This window comes from Harpia harpyja, chromosome 3, assembly GCF_026419915.1.
Source record: "Harpia harpyja isolate bHarHar1 chromosome 3, bHarHar1 primary haplotype, whole genome shotgun sequence".
In the NCBI taxonomy this organism is placed as follows: Eukaryota; Metazoa; Chordata; class Aves; order Accipitriformes; family Accipitridae; genus Harpia; species Harpia harpyja.
Genome location: NC_068942.1, coordinates 52,226,188 through 52,246,929, shown reverse-complemented (window position 1 = coordinate 52,246,929; position 20,742 = coordinate 52,226,188). Strand labels below are relative to the sequence as shown.

The 20,742-nt window shown below is 35.8% G+C and overlaps 1 protein-coding gene and 1 long non-coding RNA gene across 3 annotated transcripts in view; one reads left to right on the top strand and one right to left on the bottom strand.

Moving 5' to 3' along the window:
* Nucleotides 1-20,742, bottom strand: part of SCFD1 (sec1 family domain containing 1) — a 54,255-nt gene that overhangs the window by 15,902 nt on the left and 17,611 nt on the right. For both annotated transcript variants that reach the window (XM_052782537.1, XM_052782538.1), the window contains exons 11-19: nucleotides 16,955-17,094; nucleotides 16,434-16,524; nucleotides 16,028-16,101; nucleotides 13,663-13,744; nucleotides 6,655-6,751; nucleotides 2,746-2,816; nucleotides 1,748-1,827; nucleotides 1,109-1,171; nucleotides 5-80 (exon numbers count right to left, since the gene is read on the bottom strand). In XM_052782537.1, coding sequence (XP_052638497.1) covers nucleotides 5-80; nucleotides 1,109-1,171; nucleotides 1,748-1,827; nucleotides 2,746-2,816; nucleotides 6,655-6,751; nucleotides 13,663-13,744; nucleotides 16,028-16,101; nucleotides 16,434-16,524; nucleotides 16,955-17,094 — 774 coding nt within the window. The remainder of the gene's footprint in view (nucleotides 1-4; nucleotides 81-1,108; nucleotides 1,172-1,747; nucleotides 1,828-2,745; nucleotides 2,817-6,654; nucleotides 6,752-13,662; nucleotides 13,745-16,027; nucleotides 16,102-16,433; nucleotides 16,525-16,954; nucleotides 17,095-20,742) is intronic.
* On the top strand, nucleotides 5,878-13,639 carry LOC128139731 (uncharacterized). Its single transcript, XR_008234489.1, has 3 exons — nucleotides 5,878-6,140; nucleotides 9,790-9,886; nucleotides 12,360-13,639. It is a non-coding gene; the product is annotated as an uncharacterized LOC128139731 (long non-coding RNA).

The window sequence follows — 20,742 nt, the reverse complement described above, 5'->3', positions numbered from 1 at the left end:
TTACTTGTTGCTTCAGTACCAAGTTCTTCACTCCTTCCATTACAAACTGTGATCCTGTATTCATCACACGTGAAAACAGACTGAAAACCAAAATAAAGACGATGTGTAAGATTCTTAAGTTTTATGCTGACTATCCAATTCCCATTAAAGTTAATGGGACTTAAGTATCAAGTCATTCAATTTGTCATGAAATGTATTCTTCAAACCACACAGCAACCAAGTATATGGGAATACACCTATAATCTAGCAGTTAGGTCCTCACCTATCACAATAGGAGTCTTGAATTCTAGTCTTTAATCCATTGAACAGTTTGTTTTACAACTTCAGTAATGCAAGGATTTGAGTGCTCCTTTCAAGTGGATGTCCTAATCACCAGAGTTAACAGAGATGCTCAGTGTCTCCAACCAACCAAACAGTAATTTTTCTAAGTGAGACAGCACTGGAATTCTCTCTAACCATACTGCACCACAGTTTCCTTATGACAGTGTCAGTGCATTCCTGAAAGTAAAGTTGGTAATGAGGATTCAAATCCTCTCAAGCACGGGAGGACCGAAGTCCCATATCCTGTATCCCATATGGGATATATGTACCCTTAGCCCAGTCATTATCTTTTCTTTTCATGTCTTGAAATAAATAATTACACCTTTCAACAAGCAGACAGATACCCAGTCCAGGACATCCTAATGAAAAAGCAGTGTGTTCTTGCATCCCTGACAGTCTCCAAGCCCTGGAGAGAACCAGTTTTGAAAACACAGGGCTGTTCTTATCTTCTGCCATTGATTAAATAAGGTTCAAAATTATGGCTGTCATAGATCCATTTCCTGGTGCTGAATTCTTCTCCTGTGAGAGTACATTTAATGTGCAGGTGCAGATATCACTATATTAAGTTACTCTGTGGATTTAGTCACAGATGCTTTTATTTTCTTGTGTGTAAGTCCTATGCAACGTTAAGGGGAGATGAGTGCTTGTAATTGTCTGTAACTTAAAACTTTTTACAAATAGAGAAATGTTTTATTCTGGGCCTTGTATAGCCCCAATCACACCTTCAGTACTACTAAAGTAGGTTAAAAGAACCCAAAGGCTTACAGAAAAATAATCAGAAGCATACCCCAAAGGTTTAGGCGTAGTGTTTCCATAGCTGGTTGGAGCTGAAGCCATCTTAGTGAAAGCCCTGTGAAAGCAGGGATAGAAATCAAATGCTTATCTCATGGCACATACTGCTGTAGAATGTTCCATTCTGGTCATCTGAAAGTGAAAAAACTTCTGCTTCTCAAACTCTTTCAGGAAGTAACTATTTATTACATGCACCCCACTTGTCTAGAAAGACAATAGTTAAGGAACTGTAAGGAATTAGATTTTATACTTAAAAGACAAAGAATTTATTTTGATACCACATAAAACTAGAATAACTGAAAGGCAGCATGGCCCTCTGGTATGAACCAAAAAAATTTGGAGTCTGAGCTAGCACAACTTTTCATTTAATTCAGTAAGTTGTTTCTGTCTTGGATGATTAAGTACACTATTATGTGTCATGTTCAATAGTGTTCTGGCATTACTGGAGTTTAGTTTTAAAATAAGATTTGCATGTATTACCATAACAATGACAGCAAAAAATTATGCCAGAGTAAATGTTTAAGGATAATTTACGATGTATGAGAAGTAACACATAATTCTTTGGTAACAATGCTAAGTTATGTAAAATTACCCAGTTATAGCCTCACTATAGGAGAAAAAAGAAATTACTTACTTCCACTGTTTTATGTAGCTCAAAGGAGCAAGATTACAACCTGCATCCGTCAACGCTTTTTTATACTGCTCCAAATCAATCTGAAATTATGAAGTGGAGAATTGCAAAAGGTTGAAACTACTCTTAACTCTCTTTATGCGGAAAGACAAGATATCCTTATCTAAATATTAAATAAGCAGTGTAAAGTTATAGCATTAACCAAAGTTAAGAAGTAATTATGAGTCTTAATCCCATTTCCTACCAACTATGAAAACAGAACTTAAAATGCAATTTGCTATAAGCAGCTCTCATTAAACTGAACAGTATTTGTGGAATTAAATCCTGTGCACTTTCAGATATGGGAACAGTCTTTTATATCAGTCTTTTAAAAAACCTATCAGAAGTGGTTTCTGTAAAATGTCACAACAGCAAATAATAAAAATGAAGAGGAGTTAATATACATTTATGAGAATACTTTCTTTTTGCCTAACCCAACGTATTTTTTCTACCACATAATGTTTCTACAGTATAATAATCTTCCTTGAAATTAATCATCATAAGTTCAAAAGAAATATTAAGAAATAGTTTCCCAAATTATTCAGATATTGGCACAAGAAGCATTTCTCCTTTGTTCATCTGCTAGTCAACTGACCCAATTATGCTTGAATATACAAGGATAGAGTGAAGAGAGTCATATTAATATTTTATCTGCTTCTATTGAGCAGTAGAGCAGAATAATAGAAAGCATGCCAAGATGTGTCTTGCAGTAACTCTGAACTAAATATTTTAAAAGATAATCTTCCTTCTTACTACTCATTCATATCCTTTGAAATGGTGGCTAAAGCTTTGTAAGCAGATTCCCTGATAATACTAGAAAATTTAGTTGAAGTTTTAATATTTCCTGGGCATTTCATACGTCGCTTCAAAGAGAAGTAGAAATACCTATTCAGTGCTGAAAAGATACAGAAAAATCCTGTGTGGTAGAATTTGGTGTTGAAAGCTGTAAAGAACATACATACCTCTGAAGGTGCCTGAGCGGAGCTTATGTAATAGATAAGAAATAATCGCATTTTGTCTTCTGGAGTTCCCGCTGCAGTGGAAAAAAAAAAAAAAAAAAATTAGAAAACTACAATTGTAAATACGCTGCTATGTTAATTGCTCTTTAGTAATAATATATATGTACATTCAGACCTTCAGTTACGACAATAATTGTTATCTATTACCATGGCTGCCTTCAGTGTATAAAATGACAGACATTTAGCACTTTTATTAAAAGTTGGGTTAGACTGGCTCACTGTTTCTGAAAGTTTACTTACACTTCCCCCTTTTGCTTGTAGTGAATATTAATCTTCAAATAACATATTAAAAAAGTTATGTAGTGGCATTATGTCTTATTTTATGCAGGGATTACCAGGGATTAGATCCATGAAAGAGAAGACTAAAGAAAAATCACAAAAGTAAAAGCCACAACACATTATTTTTTAGCTCTACAATTTGTTTATGCAGCGCTATGGTTGACTGTACTGAAACACTTGAGAGCTGCAGAAGCACTTATCTGAACTTTTGGTCAGGAACAAAATCCTGAACTTCCAACTTGCCTTCAGGAAAGATTTTACTTCCTGAATCATCTTCTGTCACACCACTCGTTAGAAAAACCACTGCTACAAATTCTTGGGAAGCATTATCAATGGCAATCAAAATTCATCTCTGCCAGATCAAAACAATGATGTGGCCAACCCTGTGTTACCTGGACTATAACCTACTACAGCAGATTTGGAATGCCATCTACTTTTTTCTAAAAGACAATCACTATTAGTAAAGACCATAGTGTCAAATGAAGATTTCAGAAGTATAGCTTCTCAAAACATTTCAAATTTGTAATCCAATACTTCGTTAAAAAAGCTTGCTACCTTTAGATATAGTACAACATTTTATAAAAGGCACTTTCTTGTACTTGTGGGTAAGAAAAAAGAATTTTTTCTGGGTTTTTGTTTTGTTCCCCCCCCCCTCCCGGAATGTGGATCATGTCAGCAGGGGATCATCTAATCTAATCTGCAACTTTTGTTTATATGTGAGCATGTATTTAGCTTGGCAGAAGTTAAGAGTAAGCGCTGTCATAATGATCATTTATGACCTGGTACAATTTCTTCTGCGAAATAAGTTTTATTAACCTTTACTAAATACCAGTAAACCAGAAGATCCAAGAACTGAAGAAACGTTGTACTATCTATCTAAATGAAAAGCCAGCTTTCAAGGTAGACATCCACTTGGAGATCATTTGGGTAAAAAAACCACTTTAAACATTCTAAATATACAGTGTAACTGACTTTGGTTTCTGTAATTGACTTGAAAACTTGTTTCCAGCTTGACAGTTTATAGCTTGTTTCAATAGTTTGCTGATCACTAAGTTTCAGTTTCAACTGGAATACACTGGCACTCAATATTACATTATTTCCCTGGCTGGGCCTATTTACCATGTCTACAAACTAGAAGGTTTGTGCTCACAAGAGTGTAAGTGGTCTCACTTACACATTAGTGTAAGTGATATTTTGTCTTACTAAAAGATAATAAATTTTTTAAAAAATCTGTGATTGTATTGTGTACACTTTACTAAATCTTAGGAAAACCACTTTGTTTGGCAAAAGTACTTTACTCTTGACATACTACTGATGTAAATCATAGCTGTGATAAACAGCTATAAAACCCAGGTCAGTTGCCTGTAAAATGTTCACTATTTTTTCTAGGCTATGCTCTGTGACAGCATAGAGCGGGGGAGTGCTAAACATTCTGAACAAAACTTACCTTCGTAAACCTAGAACAGAACAATTTTATTTTCCACTCAAAAACCAGCAGGCAGCCTTTAGGGCTACTGATTAACTACTAGAGGAAAGCAAAATCAGTAACTCTCATTTTATCACCACTCTAGGATATAATATCCACTGAACTGGGAGACAGCTAATAGCCCTGAGCGGTAGATTAGTACAACATAGTAAGAAATGGGAGGCTGAAGCCTGAAGCTGTTAATTGGTCAAGCCTAAGTGTTTTTGTGAAGACCTCTGCAGATATCATTGTCCACAAGACAAGTATCCCCACAGATAATGCAAACAAATCGTTTACCACTAAAAGCATTGGAAGACTTGATGCATCATTCCTTCAAAATGTTTTCTGCTGGTATTTCTCAGTGAAACACACAACAGGAAGCTGGCCAGTTTTACAATATAGCATGCCCGGAAATCCTTTTGTTACGTAAACTTATCTTAAACGCAGGGAATGCATAGGAAATGCTAATGTGCTACTGTGAACACCTGAATACTTAGCTTATGAAGGAAAACTCCAGCTTGGAAATCTAATCTTTCTCCTGCGTAAAACCCAAGAACTTTGCTAATAGAAATGCTGATATGATACATCAGGCTTGGAAAACAATTTGCTTTATACTGTTATCCAAAAATGCATAGAAAATGTGGATTCAGGTAAAAAGTAATTGACCCGGTAGGAAATCCTAGCAAGCATAATAATTTCTGTTTTCATATCTAAGTTCACACAAACATAAAAGCTGAAATCAAAATAGTACATGAACAGTTAACTCTGAACATGGAAAAGGACTAGTTTGTATGAGGCTGAATAGAAGTACAGATTACACATATTCTTATTAGCTTCATATTAACAAAGATAGCCCGTACTGAATTACAGATTGATGCCTGACATCAGATTTCCTGAAAGTCTGTTAGTTTCTAGACCTGATCCAATATGGGATCTGTAAAATTTTAGCTCAGACTTCTACTAACCATATAGTATTTCTTCTACTACCTTTTGATTCTATAGCACAGACACTAATAAAAGATTTTTTAAAAATTTCAGCAGGATTTATATATACTCTTTCTATAAATATGAATCATTATACAAACTCTAAGCAGACATTATGTCCAGTATGTAGCTACAAGACTACACATATAAGCATGCAGTAACAAAACATTGTCTTAAAGAGCATACTGGGAAAAGAGCAGGAACCCTGGGTCTGTAAATCCTTGAGGTTTGCCAATATACTTGCCAATATGCAGACAGGCCAGCGGTCATAACTTAAGTTTTATAATCTTGCTCTGCAGGTTATTTTGTTCCAGCCAACTGGTATCAGATCATATTGAAATCTGTCAGAGGGTTGTGACATACCTCAGGTTGTGAGAGGCTGAAATGAGAGTTGATGCTATGATACTGTGAAAAGCTGAGAACCCATTCTGGACTCAGCCTTCTACAGAAAGACCTGTAGTGACTACTGCTAACAGAGACTCTGAGTATCACCCAGTGTGTAAAGCTTTGTTATGCATGAACCATGTACGAAACAGAAACTGGGATGCATTGCTCTCACAGCGATGAAAACGGACATTCCACAGCTGGGTCAATGCATGCAAAACTTCAGGTGAGTCTCTCAGTGAACTGGCCAATTTATGTCTTGCTTCCCTTCTCCCATCCATTTTTTTTCCTCACACAAGCAAGAGCTACCTACATTACAACCCCTTGATCTAACCAAATTCTATGAAATGCCCTTTTTCATTCTGTTTGCGAGGTCTGTATGCGTTATAAAACATGCAGTAGGATTTTGAAGAATCAGTATTGTTCAGACCACACACAATTCCATGCTCTACTAATAAACACTGGAGAAGTACAAGAGTTAAAATATTTTGACCTTCAGAAACAAGGAGTTAGGAAAGGATTTTAGGGGATCTTCAAAAGTTGCCAATATTTTGGATATTACTCAACCAAAATACTAAACTCTCTGGACTGCTACTAAAAATCAATAAAAAGCTGTTTTCTTTACAAGTATTGCAGAGGCTGCACATAAGCTCTTTACCAATGCCCTGAAGACTCAGCAGGTACAGATTTATTGTATATCTTAACAAATTTTATACCAAGTTCAGATTTAAAGTACTTACCATCTGGGTCAGAAATCATGTCCAGAAGCGATTTATCCAGAGTGGATTTGCTCATTATTTTTTCCTCATATTCAAAATACACATCCAGCTTTCGACTCTGTTTAAAAGTAAGCGTTAGGGTTAACATCTATAACACTATGAAAGAGTATTTATTTCATCTTTAAAAAGGTATATAGATTTAGTTATCTAGACCGTTTTTAAAAATTTATTTTAAAATAAATTTTCAGTAAAAATAACTAAAGCTGTAATATGCTTTTATTAACTCTCAGAAAACTGATGGTTATGTAATTCTCATATTAAAAGTGAAAATGGAAGTTAAGTAAGGGATGTCTGACACGCATATATTAAACCAGAAGAGGAGCTTTTGTTTTCAACTATGGTTTTGTCATAGCTGAAAACTACATGCCATCATACATAGTGTTATGCTGTAATAGGAAAAAATAATGGTCAAGTGAATATTATGTCAAATTTATGCTAAACCTCAAGTCTCTCAGTCAACAAGGCAATTACTCAATGCAGATAAATGTGGGAAATTCCTAAATATGATAAGGCATCATCCCAGAGAAAAGTTGGCAACTGCCAACTTGAGCTAGTACTGATGTAACTACCTCAGATCAAAAGCTTGCAATAATTCATTCACACCAAAGATGGAGAAGACTTCATAATTAGATTATCTTGCTAACACTGGAAAAGAAGTCTCTCATTATACAATGACACATGTAGATGAAATTGTGAAAACCATTTTTTGGGGAGGATGGCACAGGGACTGCACAAAATTAATGAGGCACAAGCTTTATGAAAGACATCACATGGCCATGCAACTAATGACTGCATTGCAATACATCTGCACCAATACCCAAGCTTTGCACTTCTCGACCATCCTATCATGAACTTACTATCTAAAGACAGACAAATGCATTCCAAAACTTACTTAAAAAACTGCTGTTACATCACAGATCATTATGAGCATTTGAACATTAAAATGTAGCATCACAACAAATGTTACAACTACTCAGCTTACAAAACCTTAATATCTGATAACTAACTAAATCCTGGTGTTTGGACACATTCAGCTATGTATTGGCTCAAAGAGGAGGCTGGCAGAGTGGATCTCCATCTTGTTGCCTTGGAAGTGTTTCAGCTCCACATCATACCCATTGGGAGACTGAAATGATATTGCCAGAGTGAGGCAAGAGCCACTGGGGCTTTTCTTGAGTTAAGAGATTCAGGAAATTTTGCCTGACAATGCCAAGGCATGCAAAACTGCTATGGCACCTTCTAACCCAGTGCAGTGGCGGTTGTAACAACAGCAACGTAAAAACTTCCTAAGTCTGGTTTTCACATATTTTTGAATTCTACTAAAATTGTTCCTGAGATCACAAATAAGGAAATGGAATTTTAAAAACCAGTTATTTCACCACCACCCCCAAAAAAGGGGGGAAAAAAAAAAGGTACTTCTCTAGCCTAAGGTTATTAGGATATTTCACCTTTTGAATATTGTGAGTTCTTCAAAAAAAGAGCTGGAGATGAGAATACAAAATAAAAGAAGAGGTACGTCACAAGAATATTTTAATATTGAAAGCCTTTGGCAATCAGCTTATGATGCCGTTAGCTATATAACACTTGCATTTCTCATTCACCATCTACTGAACTCATTGAGAGGAGCAGTTGCTTGCAGAACAGCAACTTAACTTAAAGCCTTTGTGGAAGATTGCAATTACAGCTTACAAAGTAAATTACCACAAAGAGTGCTCAAAAAATGACCACTTGCTACTTTCAGGGGCAGAAGGATGTCTTCTGCTGTTTGTCATAGCGACTACAACTACATATAAGGTGTATGAAGTGACCAAAAAAAATCCAAAAAGACTAGAGCTTCTTTCAAGCTATATTTACCTTGAGCTCATGTCAGAAGAGTAGTCACAGCCAAATTCTGGTAGTTAAGCTACTGTAAAACCTTGGATTAATCTTGTATTTAGCCAAAGTTAAAGGGATTATCAGTGGTAAACTAGTTACACTAGTTTACAGTCTGAATAGAACTGAACTACCAGCCTTTTTCCAAGTCCTTACTTCAGATGCAATTTGGTATCTGGCACATCAGACATGTTCTGTGACTTCAATTCTACAGCGTCTTGGAGACTATCTGTGTTATAGTTTCCTTAATTCTCTCTAAAAGATAAAACTATTGCAAAGAAACTACTACAATTTTTCTAGTCTTTCCATTACATTCACTTGCTTTTTGTATTTTAACTACATTTGTATCTCCTTACATGGAGCTAAATTCAATGTTTTTAAGTTTAAAATATTTTTCCCAGACAAAAGACATCCAACAAATAAAGGATTGTCTTGAAATGTGGAAACTTAATCCTATTAAGATAAATATATTATTGTTGAATTTGGCAATGCCCATATTATCTTAGCTGGTGATCTGTTTAAGACAAATTTATTCAGATGGCATGTAAAAATGTACAACATAAAAAAAAGATTCGTTAATTCATTATATTTGTCTACAGATCAACTTTTAAATAAAATTATGTAATTCAAACATGAGATACTTTCAATTGTAAGAACAGATTTACAGTTGTTAACTTACTTGGAGCACAATCTAGATAAAATTCTGCTCAACCACGTGCAACTTTATGACTCTTTGACTAAGACTGCTGAGCAAAACAGACTAACTGCAGCAAAGAAACTCACTGGTTGCATATACTTGCTATACTTTGAGCCTAAACTGAAACATTAATGGTACATGTAGACTCACCCTCTTAAAAAATTTTGGACAATTACTTTTCAAGTGTGAACTTGACACTCTTTGGGAAAAAAAAGAAACCCAAACTGAAAATCCTAATACTCCAGGTCCTTTATTTCTACCCACAATACGGACATCAAAGGTAAGCAGCAATGTAAAATTTTCGAGACTCTTTTTGATGCAACAAAAGCACGAACTAAAGAGACGGATCAATATGGTGAGTCTATTCAGTTGCTTCTTCACTAGATAACTAACGAAGGCCACTAGCAAAGATGTTAATTGGGGCAATATTTTTCTAATACTAGTTCACTAGGAATTAGATGGACATCTCATAAAATTTAATACAGATTACTGAATACCCTTAAACACTACTAGTTACCTTTTCACAGATTTCCCAGATATGTCACATCAATGAGACAGTTACTTGCCGAAGAGCCAGCTTGTCTAAGAAGTGCTGATAAGAAGCAGATGTCCCATTTAATTTAAGTAAGTACAATTTTCCTCACTCAATTGCAAACTCACAGACAAGCCAAGAGGAAAAGCTGGGGAGTAGGAGCTAAACAATCCTGTAGATTCATAAAAGAAGACAGCAAAGAAGAGGTTCTTATGGGTGCTAAACTGGCAAGCAAGGTGAAGAAAAATAATAATAAAAACAATAATAAAATCAAGATGCATTTACAGTTATTCCCTTTCTGCCTCCTGCTCTTGATTTCCTAGTATGAAATCTTGTTCTACAACAACCTCATTCAGGAGACCTTTCTAGCTGCCAATTCAGGGACAGGACTTGTACTGCAGTTAAAGTGCTACACTTCAGCTTGCTTTGTCTTTTTTTTTTTAAATATATTTGTGAAAGCTTTCAACTTAGTATCTTTAGAAACAGGCTGTTTGTAAGCCAAAACAAATTTGGGAAAATTTTAGGGAATTTTAGGGAAAACTACTGAAGTGCATGGGAGTCTCTCCCGGAGCACTGTACTTCAAGATGAACACAAAATTCCTTCTTTTTTAAGCAGAGAAGTGGAAGCAGGACCCATTGAAATCTCTTAGAGGGTCATTTTTGTAAGGACTTGTTGGAGACTCTCCTATCGTCTTTACAGTACAAAGGCTCTTCCTTTTAGAGAGAGAGAGAACATGCAGAAGAAGAGAAAAGAAATTTTCTAAGAATTTACTGGGAGGAATTTCTCAAAGATACTGACAGAAAGCAACCAGAAATAACAGCCCCCAGAATGAGTGAGGTTGGTCAGGTAATTATAGTCTGCTCCTATCAAGAGGAAGAGAAACTCTGGAAGAAGGCTGAAAGTGGCAGCTCCCTTCGACTGAACTGCACAGAATGATGCCAGAAAGGTCCCTGTAACTGCACTCCGAAAAAGCTGTTGTTTACTGCAAAGTCACTCAATTATCAGTTCTCAACTACAGAAAAACAGCCTGGACCACTGTGACACACACATTTCACAAACACATACCACTTCTGTTCACATGGTAAGACAAAAATGTAACCTCATTTAAAACAGAGTAGTTAAAACAGTGGAATTCCTTTACAAAACACGAATTTGATAATTTGAAAGGCTATTGGAAATCTCAATAATGGAGTCAATCAAAGTATCAGGCCTTGAGATCAAGCAAAATGGGAGATACATGATAAAAAAAACTATGTAGGAATTAAAAAATAAAACCTTAAACTAAACAAGTGTAAGTAATCTAAGACAGATAATAATTCACATAAGTCTGCCACTTAAATTCCTGTGTATAGAATTCTAGCAAGATGTTATCTAGTCTATCCCCCTCTCCAATTAATCATTTTAGAAAAGTGTATGTGTACACCTTTTTATATGCCATGATTTAACATTCTTCAGTAATCCTAGTATTCGTATGAGAATGACATGCAAAGATAAGCATTACTTGAAGCTCTAAAGCAGTTAGAAAGATACATAGAATTCTAGTCCTAAATCTGTTATTCGTGGGGTACAGTCCTTCAGTCACCAGCTTCTTCAGAGAAAAACAATCAATGCAAAACAAGCATGCATTTGTTCTAAGCACTGACAATAAATACTTGATGGTTCACTTAGTGAAAAAAGTGATGCATTCTTTCCATTATTTCACTAAACACTTAGATATGCCAGAAAACTGCCAGGACCCCTGAGTATGTGATTAATTTCTGGTTTCCTCTTGCTGTGTCTTAGAAAATGATCCAAGAGAATGTGGAAAGCAGCTGTAAACTGAACACTAAAATATGACCACAAGAAAAATTAAATTCACTTAGTATATCTAAAGCAGGTGTCGTAGCATTCCTTGCACTGATTCTCATATATGTAGTGAAGAAAAATGCTCTAATACTTCATGTAACAAAAAACCATAATGGACAATGCAAACAGTCTATTTTAAAGTACAAATGTGCCTCCAGATTATTTTAAAAGTGAAAATACAGTAACCTGAAGAAGAGCATGGTGTCTCACTAGCTCCTCATGACCAGGCATGTGCCAAAAAAATTCTCTTTTACCCTAATCTGGTTTAATTATTTAACTGTATAAAAAAACCTATTAACCACAGCCTCATGGTGCCATCAGAATGTCTTTAAAAAGTACTGGCTGAGATATTGGCCTTTTTGAGAGTATTTTTGAGAAATCCATTAGGTATCATACCATCCTGCATGTTAAAATTCCACAGCTCCAGATAGAAAGATACTTTTTGTAACACTGGAGAGTGAAAAAAAGGGGGAAAATGGACAGGACAAAGCAGTTGGAAGAAACTTTACATTCATTCAGTGAAATGGTTTTAATGTAGGTAAATTCCAACAGAAAAGTATGTGCTTCTCCATTAGTTTGAGTTTAAGATATTTTCCTAAATATCTGGAGATGAAGGAAGTTATTCGTCCTAAATTAAAAGAAAAGATGATACAGATGCACATATCATTGATATATTGAAGAAACTGCATGCCCATTTGTCTCTCAATCTTCTTTGACAGCTGTACAATAAGAAGGTAAGGAGCCTGAGCACTGCGCAATACCAGAATTAAGAATCATTTATGGAGAAATGGATCACCACTCCCCTGGGAACTCTCTAATAGCAGGCTCCCTGTCAGAGGAAAGAGCCTAAGGGCTAGTAGAGTGCTATAGCAGAGGGACCCTAAGGTAATCCCTTCCACCTCGAAGTAAGAGAAGACTGTGTCACTATCACCTAATGGAGAACGAACAAGTGCATCTGACTCCAGTCCGTTGCCAAGAGGACACCGGCAATCAAAACTGATGTTATTGCCATTCCACATCCTGCTCTGAAACCTGGCATCCATCCAACAAGTAACATATAAACTACTACTGCTGTAGGCCTGCCATTACTGTCTCAGTATCTTTCTCAGAAAAGTGAATTTACACACAAGGCATCAAATAAAATATCGACATTGTCAACTTCTATTTTTTATTTCAATGGTATTAATGCACTACTTTTAAATTGCCAGATACGAAAATTGACATGCCTAATCCTGCAAAAGCGCATAAACTAGCCCCTACAGTAATGAGCCAAACATAGACACACTTATATCTCTGCCCCAATTTTATACATATGTAAAATTGATTTATTCATTAAAATTCAGAATGAATCCTTTGTTCATTTATAATACTTAGTTTAAAAAAATTCAGTAGCAGTAATAACTGAGGACAGATCTTACGCACTTTACAAATGTTAAAGTTAGCTTCAAAACACATTGCCTTCCATGAGTAATAAATAGCACGGGGTAAAATTTTGTAACTGCTGATTTTCAGTGAGACTTGGTGCTTGAATCACTTTCAAAAACAGAATTTCAGTGTTTCTGAAAGTCTCATCTACAATTTCCGTTCTTATACTGTGAAAGCAGATCCATCTTCCAAGTTATCCTTGTAGTAACCACAGTCTTTACTTGATACTGAAACTGTTTGCAAGTTCTCTGATACAAGAGCAGCAGACTTAAACTGAAAAGGGCACAAGCATCCTTCTGAAGTGCTTGAATTATGCACAAGACATCTAACACAGACCCTGCCGAAAAGACCAGTTTAGTAACTTGCATCATTATTGCCACACCTCTGGGTATCATTTTTGTTGCTGAACAGTAAACAGTACCCTTCCGATAAACACACACAGAACAGAAAATTGCTTAGACTGAAGTCACAGCATTTTCTGTAAAAGGTAGCACAACCGAGAAGGCTCACTTTCTTATCTTACTTCACGTGCTCAAATATATTTCTCAGGGTAAGGAGCACTACTGATAGAAAACTGAAGTTGGAGAGCAATCATACCTTTATATGCTCCAAAACAGCTGTTGCAACATTTGTATGAAGATCAATGAGCCTCTTCTTTTCCAGAAGTTCTGGAAGAGAGCTGAAGAGATTAAATACAAACTAACCTGCTGAGTTGCAGTTAGTTGAATTGTGTATTGTATACAGTTGGTACAAAAAAAATTTACAGAATCATAGAACAGTTTGGGTTGGAAGGGACCTTTAAAGATTATTAAAATCTAAGATTATAGAATACAATAGGACTGGAACTAAAAAATTATTAAGTATAGATGTAACGATTCTCATAACAGAAGGACGTTATCCACATGTAATAAAATAGCTTTTTACCTTGACTAGCAAAAAATACACATAATGTGGGTAAATTCATATTCCTATTGAAAGCTTGTGATCAACAACAGATACATGCCCTGCTTACCTAAACAAATAATCTACTAGAATTATGGCTTATATAAGCAACATTTAGTTAATGTCTGATACATATAAAAGTGTCAATATCTGCCAAATAACAGTATCTGTCAAATAATATCAAATAATATTAAATAATAATATCTGTCAAATAAAACCAGAACACCTGGATGTCCTGGAATTTGTCACAGGTGCTTCTGCACAGAACACAATTCTCTATGCAGGATTCATGATGGAAATCTTTTCTTTTGTGAAATGGGAAACTGAATGGTTAAGTTTACTTCATAGAAAATTTGTTACTTAAGGTGTTGTGATCTACATGATTTTCATTGCTGGCACTTGGGCATCACATGTATAGAAGACTGCTCAGGGTCTATACACTTTCACTTTCAAAAGCACTCCAAACAGTCAGTGTCTTACTCAGTTTAATAATAAGCAGATGAGAAGGCATTTAATGACAATGCATGGCCTGAAGAACCATGCAGTTAAGTAACCATACTTTCTTTCCCCCTTTAAGCAATTATAAAATCAATGTTACCTATGATGATTGGCCATTAATGACCTTATAGCTGGAAGGTGATTAGTACTGCCTTTGTAAAGGACTGCATTTAAAAAAAAGAAAGAAAAAAAAGACAGGAGATCCTCTATGTTAGAACCTCTGTTTTTTAATTGCTAATAGATATCCCAAAGTTTTCTAGAAATTGTAAAGCCTAAGACAACTCTGAAGGGTATCTTAATCCTGCTAGCAGATGATGGACAACAAAACAGCAAAGCCTAGTTTAATTCTTCCAAATCCAGATCTTCTAAATGGAAGATCTTAACAGTATTTGGACTTCTCAGCATAATTCTAAAGCTTAGAGCTGAAATGTTGCAATAGAGAGTTTACTGTATTATACACTTTTCTGAAGGGGGACAAGATCTTCCTTAATAATGCCAGATTACAGAAAACAGTCATATAGAGGCTAACTGAACAGTAAAATTTCCTGATGAAGCTTTAGTCATATGATTTTATTTTTTTGGCTATCAGTTTAAAGCTTTTGATGCTTGTCACTTTCATACCTTGCTGCCTTAACCTGAAAACCAGCATCTTGAGAATATCTACAGAACTTTAAAACTTTGTAGGGGGAGCTTGGAAACATCTGCTCACTTTTTCAAAACTGTCTGATCCATCACACATCCTTTCTAATTCCAGTCAAATTCTAACCAGGGCACAGCATACAAAACAACTTTTGAAACTCATAGAGACAACTAACTAATGCAGACACATGCTAGATTTCACAAGACACTGGGCATATCACCCCATCTATCCTCAGCATAATTATTGTTCCTTCTTCCTTCTGATTGGGGTCTTAGCAAAAAGCAGCAAACTGAACAACTCCCTTCTCCAAGGCATCAGTGGAATGAAAAACAGATTTATAATGAGGAACAAATCTAAATCTCAGACTTGCAGTTTCATCCATGGTGGCTAGGTCTCCAAAAGCAGGGAAGTAAATTTCCCATGCAGAGTTCTTGATGACTATAACCTTGCCAACAGATGTTACAGTAACTACATTAATCAAAATGTAATTAATTACACACTGTACAAAGCAAGCAGATGCCTCAGGAAGTGGATTTCACTAACAATTTTTTAAGGAAGGAATGCAGAGGTAGGTAGTTGCGTTTTTCTGGTGGAAGCATGTAAGCAAATCTATGATGCACTCAGATTATTCAGGTTTGCTGAGGAAACGCTCCAAAGCCATGTACAGAAGGCTCACAGACACATGCTGTGGAAGTTACACGTGCAAGTACTTGTCTAGGACATTGCATGAAACTCTACCAGAATCATGAAGCATTTAAACTCTACTATTGAGCTGAATAGCCTACTTTAAAGCTATTTATTTCAAAGGATATTAAAAGTGAAATGACAGAAAGAATTAGAAATGGTTCCAAATTAAACAATAATGCATTATTGATTACTTACCTGACAGCTGATGTTAGCTTAGCTGTATTATCAGAAAGCATACTTATTGCTCCTTCATCCTCACCTTCTATACCCTGGGTTTTGGGGAAGTGTTTGGAAAGAAGAATAAAAACAGTCATAATAAATACAAAGATCACACATGCAAATACAGTCAGTGCATTTAGAATCTATTTTCTCATAATGACATTAATGCCTGGATCGTGCTTTGCAGTTATTATGGAAGTTATATAAATGTAATGCCAATAAATGCAAGAAATTGAACCTTCTCATGAAATATGGTACTTCTATTATGCCTAAAATTCAGCATATGCTGATGATTTTTGTGTGTGGGGTGACAGAGTGGGCTAAGCATCTCTACAAGTCCTATTATGTTTTACATAAAGCGCATATAGGTGATAAAACTTACCATGATACTTTTAAGTCTTTTGACTTCATCTTCTTGGGCTCTGTAGGATTCCAGTTCTTGCTGAACAGACTCAGCTACCTCTGGAAAAGGACTAACACAATACTCTGCATTAGGCTCAGTTAAATCAACAAATAGAAACACTAGAACCAGACAGCTTGCATGATCAAGATGATCATGAAAACGTGTTCAGAAATATCAACATACAAATCATGCAGCAGTATCAAATCAGTGAAAATAATGACATCTTACTGTAGGTTTATTTAAACTTTCTAAGATATATTCACTGCTTTCGATATTTTTATATAATTTTGCTAAGAACAATTTTGTGCTCTGTAACAAAAAGCTAATATACAATTAACATGGACAACGAATATTGAGAATGATCATTCCTTAAAAAAAAAAACAAAACCAAACTTCAAAAATATTTTCGAAGAAGCTTAAAAATAGAACTACCATAATATGAAGAATACTTAGAATTATATTGACTAAATTAATATAAACACTGTACCTATACAGCTTACCTGCCCTTATGCTTTTGCCAGAATTTATCAGATGCAGTTAAATCATAGGACTTCTTATTTTTTTTCTTAGGTCTAGCACCTGCTGGAGAACTTTCCATTCCTGGTGATTCTTCCAAGTTAACTCTATTCAAATGGAAATCCTAAAAAAAGAGGAATCATGTAAATATTTGACAGTTTTTAATTATTTAATCAATCTTTTATAGTCAACCAATTATCTTCCAGAATATTTTCTAAAAAATATTAACACAGCTGTTTATCAGAATTTCATAGGAGGGCAGGAAAAGGTTTACTAACTAACTAGATAACAACAGCAGCAAAATAAGAACTCCAAAATTACTCACACTTACTGAAAAAAAAAACAAAAAAAGCAACAAATATTAAGCAAAGACACCTGATTGTTTCACATGCAAGCAATCTTCTGACACTGAACTCTGAACACTGTTTTCTGTACAGAAAATAAATTCTTTAGGAATAACTGAGGTTTAACAACTGACCAAAACTTTAAAGTAACAGAAGTGTCTGTGTTGCAGACAAAAAGTGTTTCTAAGGCTGAATTTCACTTCCACAACTACAGCAAATGTATCAAAGCTGCAAAGAAGCTCATGACATCAGCAACAGGAATATGCACTGTGAGGACTATTTAGCTACACCTTCACAGCTCTCACCCTATTTTTTCAAACACTAGTAAAATAGTGAGTGCATGATAAAGCAACAGTTTGCAACAAAGCTTCTATTTCTCCATATAGCTTTTCTTCTTCCACAGATGCATGAACCTAGAAACTACAGCTTTTTGCTAGATGACACAGTTATGGTCACGTAATATGTCACCACACTGCTCCCTGTACGTCTTCTGGCTGTTTCCCCCATTACTTTTGCCAAGGACAGCTCTGTATTTTCTGCAGCACACATATTCCCTCCAGTTTTCAACAAAGATTAACAAGTACTCCACTTGCTGACTTTGTTCTAACCCTCTTCAAGAACATTTAAAATTTCAAAGGTGCTCTCTGCTTGGCAAATAAAGATAGTCAAATCTTCAACTATACAGAATCTGCCACGAATTTTTTAGAATAGATTTTTTTTCCAGAAATAAAACTCCACTTTATTATGTTCATTACAATATACAGAACTAGATCACTGTAAGTGAAATAGTCAAACAAAATTTTTAAATGTTTCTAGTTATCCCTTGGCAGAGTTCACATTTAAAATGAAATACTATAAATGATCCATGCCAGAATAGAAACAAAACCAAGTAGCTACTCAAAGGAAGCACATGCAGTCAATGAGCACAAACTTCATCTTACAAGACATGTTTAATGTTTCAGCAAAAATTTTTCAAGTACATATGTACAATAAAAACTGAAAACAAAATCATTTGATTGCAAATTCAGCTGTAATTTTTAATGGAGATCTATGTTTTCCCTCAATTTAACTCACCAGTGACCTGAGTTTCCATGTCAGTTCTGGCATTGACAGGGAGTTTTACCGAAGTGATCCTTATTGATTAGTGTTCTTCCTTTCACCTTCCCATTTTGTCTTTATAAGGCTTTCCACCCATGCCTCCCATTTTTCTGTATCTACTCCTGAAAGGTTTTTTATTCACAAATGGGAATCTCCTCACACAAGCCTGTTTATGTGTAGAAACACCATGATTATAATCCAAACGGATGCAGCACACAACTTTGTGGCTGGGTTAGCATTTAGTTCAGCACCCCACAGAATTCCTGGACTATTGTAACTGACAGATTAAATGAAAAACAATTGATTTGAAAGTACAGTTTACATAATCATCAACTTGGTAACACATTCAGAGTTACAGTTTATGGCCTTTTAAAAGGCTACTGTGGTTATTTCATGAAATATTATGCTCAGTACGTGAAGAACCTGGCATGCTTGCCTTTAAGGTGAGTAACTTGACTGTTTTGGAAATTAAACTTTTGCCCTTGACATGGAATCACAGGCCACTTGGTTGCAATTTCACTAGACAAATACATAATCCTATCAACTCAGTCAAAAATTAGATGCAACATGCAACATTTAACAAGTTGTTCCAGAGAAACTACTGAAGCCTGATGCAGTACAGATGAATATCCAATGATCCTCAAATCATTCTTCTAGTGTTATTCTAATACCCCCCCCATATTTGTACCACTAGTTGCCCTCAGGTTCCACTACATCTTTGATCCCTCTGCATCTTGATGCACCAAAGCCCTACCCCAACACATGCCCGAGGCCACCAGACACTACCTTCTCTACCTGGCAGCTGAGTAGGAGGCAAGTACATGGAGCTTTGCATAGATTTACTTTCTAGTAAGTGAACATTTGCTGATTAAATGGTTAGCAGGTAACAAACTGAAATAAGTGTAGACCTTGTGCAATAGCATTTACACCTGTAAAAATTCTAATTCAGGTTCCCATCCCCTACTCCTCCAGTGATTTTCAAAAGAAACCTGTAGAAATTCAGTACTCCTATTTGCAAGTCTCTAGCCAGTTTGACAGTTATTGGAGAAAACACAATGCAAGCTGTGCTGTTTTCATATATGCCTTTCCTAAAGAAACCAGGCCCAAAATTGTTTACTTGTAAAAAGCACCCTTTAAACTTAAGAGGAAGGGACTTCTCATAAGGAACATATTACATAAAAGTAATGAAGTGTCCTAAAACATCCCATTAGTGCTAAAATATTTTCATCGTAGCAGTGCCAAGTTTCTGGACATCACTGTATTGGGTCTGGCTGAGATGGAGTTAATACTCCCCATAGCAGCCCTCATAGCACTGTGCTCTGCATCAGTAGATAGAAAGGTGTTGATAACACACCAGTGTTTTGGCTACTGCTGAGCAGTGCTGGCACAGCATCAAGGCTGTCTCTCCGACATTTTTGCCCCCCCCTCAACGGCAGGCTGGGGCAGGGCGAGATCTCGGGAGGGGACATAACCAGGACAGCTGACCTAAACTAACCAAACAGATATTCCATACCATATGACATCAGCTCAGATATAAAAGCTAAGTAAAGGGAGATGGAAGGGGGGCATTTTTTGTCTTCAGGAGCAACCACTACGCGTACTGAAGCCCTGCTTCCCAGGAAGTGGCTAGACATCGCCTGCTGATGGGAAGTAGAGAATAATATCATTTGTTTTTCTTTGCTTTCGCGCGCGACCTTGGCTTTCAGTTTATTAAACTGTCCTTATCTTGACCCACGAGCCTTTTGTTATATTTTCTTCCCCCCTGTCCAGTTAAGAAGGGGGAGTGATAGAGCGGCTTTGGTGGGCACCTGGCATCCAGCCAGGGTCAACCCACTACAGGAACATATTACATAAAAGTAATGAAGTGTCCTAAAACATCCCATTAGTGCTAAAATATTTTCATCGTAGCAGTGCCAAGTTTCTGGACATCACTGTATGTATGACTATACAGTTCACAGTCAACTTTGTATACAAACACATGTGTGCATGTGCATGTTTTACATATTCCTCTAACAGTCTCAATAATAAAACCAAAATATTTCTCAAAGCTAGATATTGAAATGATTTGCTTGACTAACTCTACAGTATAAAAAAGCCTCCAGATAGTAATTATTCTTACTCGTATTATCTTCTATTATTTGCTTCGTAACTATGTATGAAATGCATAAATCTTAGGTAAATAGTATTTAGTTTCATTCAAGTACATATCTACTACTGGTTTTATAAAATAAACTTGAGGAAATAAAAGTGGTTTAAGGCTATCTGAAAAAAGTTATAAAAAATCGATTTTAGATTCCCCACAGTAGGGTCATATACCACTCTGTATCTCT